This window comes from Sylvia atricapilla, chromosome 24 (genome assembly GCF_009819655.1).
Source record: "Sylvia atricapilla isolate bSylAtr1 chromosome 24, bSylAtr1.pri, whole genome shotgun sequence".
NCBI lineage: Eukaryota > Metazoa > Chordata > Aves > Passeriformes > Sylviidae > Sylvia > Sylvia atricapilla.
Genome location: NC_089163.1, coordinates 3,151,906 through 3,158,007, shown reverse-complemented (window position 1 = coordinate 3,158,007; position 6,102 = coordinate 3,151,906). Strand labels below are relative to the sequence as shown.

General features: G+C 68.8%; 2 protein-coding genes across 2 annotated transcripts; one reads left to right on the top strand and one right to left on the bottom strand.

The window, feature by feature from the left end:
• Positions 1-394: 394 nt before the first annotated feature.
• EVA1B (eva-1 homolog B) lies at positions 395-3,237 on the top strand. The gene is made up of 3 exons (XM_066335398.1): positions 395-518; positions 1,784-1,900; positions 1,984-3,237. The coding sequence occupies exons 1-3, from the start codon at positions 440-442 to the stop codon at positions 2,388-2,390; spliced, it is 603 nt and encodes a 200-aa protein (XP_066191495.1). The 5' UTR covers positions 395-439; the 3' UTR covers positions 2,391-3,237.
• Positions 3,238-3,407: 170 nt separating this feature from the next.
• On the bottom strand, positions 3,408-4,527 carry LOC136371410 (SH3 domain-containing kinase-binding protein 1-like). The gene is made up of 5 exons (XM_066335510.1): positions 4,419-4,527; positions 4,237-4,298; positions 3,862-4,150; positions 3,712-3,775; positions 3,408-3,638 (listed from the first exon to the last, which is right to left on the bottom strand). The coding sequence occupies exons 1-5, from the start codon at positions 4,508-4,510 to the stop codon at positions 3,600-3,602; spliced, it is 546 nt and encodes a 181-aa protein (XP_066191607.1). The 5' UTR covers positions 4,511-4,527; the 3' UTR covers positions 3,408-3,599.
• Positions 4,528-6,102: the final 1,575 nt, after the last annotated feature.

The window sequence follows — 6,102 nt, the reverse complement described above, 5'->3', positions numbered from 1 at the left end:
TCCAGCCTGGAGCGGGCCCTGGGGACAGCTGGTGGGACGTGGAGCCTCGTGTCCCCGAGGTCCGGCCCCAGCAGCCTTTGGCGTGCCCCTCACCTGGGCCGTGGGGCTGAGCCAGGGCCACCCTGCGCGGTCCCCACCTCCGTGGGGCTGTCCCCAGCCCCGGCAGCTCCTCAGCCCCGCGGTGTCCTGAGCCCCGCAGCGCCGAGGGCTCGCCTTGGTGCGGCGCTGGGCTGGGCACAGCCGAGCCGGGCCGGGCCCTGGAGCCGCCCGTGGCCCCGCTCCGGGGCGGATCCGCGGCAGGGCCGAGCGTGGCGTCCCGGGGGAGCGGGACGAGCCCCGGCCCCGCGCCCCGCTCAGCCCCGGCCGGGGCTGCCATTGGCTCCGGCGGGAGCGCTGACCGCCAGCCGCCTCCGAACTATTTCCTGTTGCTGCAGCGTTAATGCTAAACAGACCTTGCTCTCTCTTCCCTCGCTCCAGCCAAAGTGCAGCGGTTCTGCCGCCGCCGCCTTCCCGCCCCGGTGAGTACCAGCCCCGGGCACCGCGTGGGGCTCGCACCGGGCACCCCGAGGGACCGCGGCCACCCTGCCCCGACGGCCACCCTGCCCCGACGGCCACCCGGCCCCGACGGCCACCGCGGGTGTCGAGGCTCGGTCCCGTCCCGGCTCAGGTGTTCTGGCGTTGGGGACGCGGGGCTCGTGCAGGGACACGGGACTGAGGGCACAGGGCTCGGTGACACGGAGCTGGGGTTGTGGGGACGGAGCGGTTGAAGATGCGGAGCAGGCGGCTTGGGGACACAGTGAAATGCTCGGGGACACAGCACTGAGCAGCTCGGGGCTCGGCTCTTGGGGACGCTTGGGGACCCGCAAGGCCCCACAGCCAGCCCGGGCCTCATCAGCAGCCCGGGGTCCCTGGGGCTCCATGGTGGGGCCGTGCCCCTCCAGCCCCACAGCAGCCCCTTGCCAGGGCAGGGGTTGGCCGTGCTCCACGGTGAGAGCACCCCGCTCCTCCTGGGGACCCTCCTGGCCCTGTTTTGGGGTGTCCCCCCGCTAGAGGGGCTGCCCAGCCCCGGGATGTGCCGCGGCCCCTCAGCTCTGGACCATCGGGGGATGGTTTTGCTGATGTGTCACATTTTCTGCATTTCTTTCCTCATTCCTCCCTCCCTGGAGCCGTTTCTGGGAATGAGCTCCGTCCCCTGCCAGGGCCAAATTTCCTCCCGCGCTGTCCTGCCCACTGCCCTGCTGCCCATCCTGACCGCTGGCCTGTCCTGGTGCCCTTTGCCCTGTCCCTGGCCTTGTCCCTGCACTGCAGGGTGCCGGCAAAGGGTAAGGCTGGAGCTGGGCCGGAGCAGCCTCGGGGACAGGGACAGGGACAGGGACAGGGACAGGGACAGGGACACTGCCCCAAGAGTGTGTGTGGAGCTCACGTGTGCACGGGCAGCTGCGGCTCCCGGCAGCCCCAGCCCGGCGCTGGGACCCCGCTCTGCCCCGTGACCCGTCCCATGGCCGGCCATGGGACAGAAAGGCTGGCCCGGTGCCACAGAGCCGCCTGATGCCGTGTCCAGGAGGAGCCGGATCCGTCCCGCTCCCTCAGGAAGGACGGAGGGCGGTGGGAGCGGGACGGCTCCAGCTCGGCATCTCTGGGGTTCCAGCCCAGGCACAAACCCCTGCCCAGCTGGAGCCAGCGCGGAGCCCCTGGGTGCACCCAGGCACAGCCTTGAAGGGGACGGGGGACTTGGGGGACATCCCAGCCCCCTACAGAGCGTTGCTCAGCCCGTGTCCCTCAGATGCCAAGCATGTGCCGTCCCTGGAGCCGCTGAGAACTGCCGGGCACAGGATGGAGAGTCGCCGGAGGGACATGGAGCTGCTCAGCAACAGCATGGCCGCGTACGCGCACATCCGAGGTGAGCCAGGACGTGACTGGGAGGCCACCGCGGGTCCCCGACGGGCACGGGCAGGTCCCTCACCCCCTCCGTTCCCCCCGCAGCCAACCCCGAGAGCTTCGGGCTCTACTTCGTGCTGGGCGTCTGCTTCGGGCTGGTGCTCACTCTGTGCCTGCTGGTGCTGCGCTTGTCCTGCCGGCCCTCCCCGCGACCCCCGGCGCGCCCCGGCGACATCAGCGAGGACGACGAGGACGACGACGAGGACGAAGAGGACACCGTGGACCGCGCAGCGTCTGAGTCGCTGCTGCCGGTGACCGAGATCCCGCTGGAGAGCCACGGCCCCGGGGACGGGGCGCTGGCCGTGAACGTGTTCGCGTCTGCCGAGGAGCTGGAGCGGGCGCAGCGGCTGGAGGAGCGGGAGCGCATCATCCGCGAGATCTGGCGGAACGGGCAGCCCGACATCCTGGGATCCGGCACCATCGGCACCCTGGGCCGCGTCCACTACTACTGAGCCCGGCAGCTGCCCCGGCACGGTGTCTGCTCCCCCACAGCTGATCCCACACCGTGCCAGCAGGGAACAGCACGACGAGGACAAGCTCGCTGCCCCTGAGCTGGCGGAGCTGCCTTGGACTGTCCCTGCACCACGGAGAGCCAGCCCCCGGTGTCACGGGCACCCCCGGGGCTGGGCTCCCCCCTGCCGCTGTGGGACACGATGCACTTTGAGCCATTGGTACGACGGCTGGCAGCAGCCGAGCAGCCCCGGGACACGCGGGGACAGACAAGGACAGGGCAGCCCTTGCTGGGATCCGGCGAGGGTTTCACCCGGCGGGGCAGGGCCGGGCTGGACGTGCGTGTGAGCTCTGTGCTCCTGCCCCACAAACATGGTGCTGTTGTACACGAACTAGAGCCCAGCGCGGCGGCTCCGGCGTTTTGGGGTCCTGGACACAGGGACGGTCTCGGCCCCTCCCCGAGCTCATTCCCTTCCCGGCCCCACTAAAATTAGCCGGGTGTTTTCCGGCACCGCCCGCCGTGACCCAGCGCCCTGCGGCCGGACCAAGGCGGATGTTCCCGCTGGACTCGGGGCCGGCCGCTGCTCCCCAGGGATGCGGCAGCTCCCGCCGGGTTCAGCCGCATCCTGCCCCACTCCCAGCCCAGCCCCGGGGGGTGCCGGGCCCCACTGCCCCCTCTCCGGCAGCTTTATAAAAATAGCTCCTTCCCAGGCTGGTTTCCCCCTCCGCCGCCAGCGCCAGCAGGATCCAGATGTTTTCCAGATGTTCTCCAGTGGCTGGAGGCCAGGATGGGCTGGGACTGGAGCTGGCCTGGGAAACTGTGCGGGGGTGGAGGAGGAGGAGAGGGAGGGGGAGGAGGAGAAGTAGGAGACGCTGTCCCCAACCTTGCCACAGGCCCTTGTGGGAACCCTTGTGCCACGGTGGGGACCTTTGTGACCGGCAGGACCAGCCCAGCCCATCAGAGGCATGGCAACCAGCACAGAGCCCCGAGCACCCCCACACAGCACTTTGTACCCAAACCAGTTTATTTTAAACAATTTCTATAGGTCCAGGGGCTGTTATGCTTCAAGGAGCAGTTCCTGGGGTGGGGGTGGCCATTTGTACCCAATGGGTGCAGAACCGGGCTGGGGGCAGCGAGGTCGGGGGGCCACACAGAACCATGTGCCAACCTCCTGCCCCATGCCATGGGGTGGGCACAGCAGCCCCTAAAGCTAACAGGGCAGCGCCTTCCTCACTCGCTCAATCTCCGCCTGTGGGGAGAGGTTGTGACTGTTGTGGGGCACAGGGGACCCTAGGGCGAGGCAGCCCCCGCCAGGGACTCACCTGCAGCGCCTGGCGCTGAGTCCGCTCCTGGCACAGCTCCTGCTGCAGGTCCTGCAGGTCCCGCCTGCGACACACCAGGATGGCTCAGCTGGGGCCAGAACAAGCAGCAGGAGCCACTGGGGACTCCCTGCCACCCCCATCCCCACTCACAGGTGCTGGACTCGCATCAGGTCCACAAGGATGTGCAGAGTCCGGACCTCAGCCTTTAGGTCCTCCAGGGCCAGTGACCTCCCCTCCAACTCCTCCAGCCCTTCTGTGCTCCATGGTGGGACAGGCACCTGCCCCGTGCTGGGGACAGGGGCACAGAGGGCGCCACGGGGACCCCCTGCACTGCCCAGGACAATGCTGGGTGGCCGCTGGCCGGGGACTCGTGGCCGTGTGGCTGTGGGGTGGCTCAGCCTGGCTGTGGTAACTGGCACGGTGTCAAAGCCGTTGGCGTCTGCCAAAGAAAGAACAGGAATCAGCACCTGGTGCTTAACAGGCCCTGGCCACCCCTGGAGGCCCCTGAAGGCCCCTGCATCCTACCTGGGTCACCGGCTCTGCCCCACTCCATGTCAGCTGAGGCACTGGGCTGGGGGTCACTGGGCCTGGGGACAGCAGAGGTGTGAAGTGGCACAGCCCCATGCCAGGGCCGGCCATTAGCATGATGCTGGCACTGGGACATCACAGTGGCCCTGGACACCCCAACACAGCCACGTGTTCCTTACTTGGTGGCCAGCACAGGGGCTGGTTTGGTCTTGGCAGGAACGGGGGGAGCAGGAGCCATCCTCTTGGTGAGCGGGAGCTTGGTCGGTTCCATCCTCGCTGGTGCTGGGAGCTCTGGGGCGAGGCAGGAGCAGGGCTGGGGCTGGGACCAGCACTGTCAGACAAGAGTGGGGCAGGAAGCGCTTCCTGCCCGTGACATGCCCTGGCCCAGGAGGCCTGTCCCAGACACATCCCAGTCCTTCCCTCCCCTCCAGCCCAGAACTCACCCAGGGTGCCCCCTTTTCCTCACTCTCCTTGTCCTTCGCTGTAGTTGCAGCTGCCAGGGAGCAAAGGGGCTCCTCAGGTGCTGGGGAAGGATCCTTGTTGCAGCCTCTCCCAGCCCCACAGCAGCTCCACAGCAGCCCCACTGTGGTTGGCGCTTCCTCTGTGTGTGGTGGAGCAGGCAGCTGCAAAGCTCCCGAGCACCAGCACTGCGGCAGGGGCAGGATGTCATCCCGCCACCATCCCTGCACTGCTGAACCCTGGGGTCACAGCAGGACAAGCCCGCTGGCGTGGTGGGATGCAGGACATCAGGCCATGGGCACGTGCCCATGGAACCACCCTGTCCCCATGGCAGGCCCCGCTGTCCCCATGGCAGGCCCCACTGTCACCATGGTTGGCCACACTGGGGTCACCATGTCCCTGTGGTGGGCCAGCAGCCCCTGATGCCGCCTGGTCCCTGCTGCTGCCACCAGCACAGCCCTTGTCACAGAGGTCTGGCAGACACCAAAAACGGTGCTGGTATTACCCACCCAAAGATACTGCTGAAGCCCCAAGTGCTGCAGGGATGAAGACACCCCTGTCCAAGGCCCCAGTGCTCCTTTGCTCCAGTGGCACAGGGGTGACGGTGCCCAGAAGTGCCCAGCACCCTGCCAGCCCCTCGAGGGCAGCTCTCCTGGACCCCAGGGCACGGCACAGCCCTGGAGCATTGTGATCTTACGCAGATGCTGCCATTGGGGTGATGCCCGTGCGCGGGACCCTCGGAGCCGCGGCTGCTCCCTCCTACCTGCCGCCGTGGGGCTGTCCCCGAGGCCGAGCCGTGCCGTGCCGTGCCAGGCTCCCCCGGCCCCGCACCGCGCACGTGATGCCGGAGGAAATCGGCTCCGTGCTGGGAAGGAAGTTGAGGCAGAGCGCACCTCGGTGCCGGTCCACGCCGCATCCCTGTGCCCCACCGGGGGACTCCCGCTCCCCGAACCCACCTCGGGCCCGTCCCCGGGGCTGCCCGGCCATCTGCGGGACACCAAGGCTCTCAGCACCGGGTGACCACCGGGGCCACACTGTGCTGGGACGGCAGCGCCGGCCTCGGCTGCGGAGGAGGGTTGGGGTGAGGGTGGGAGCGGAGGGCACCGGGAGCGCAGGGAGGAACCGCTGGAACCACAGAGCCGTGTCTCTCCGGCCACCATCTGTGCCACCGCGGGGCTCGGGGCTGGCACTGGGGCTCCGTGCGGGACAGAGCTGTGGCTGCGGGGGCAGCCGGGGCCGGTGCAGCGCCGAGAGGAGTCAGCCTGGACCGCAGCTGGCCCGGGGTGACAGCTCACAGCACCCGGGGCTCACAGAACAGCGGTTCTGTCACCCTCGGAAGTGAAACCCAAACCACAGAGGGGCCAAAGCCACAGACCGTGAGAGCAGGGGGTGGTGTGGCCACGC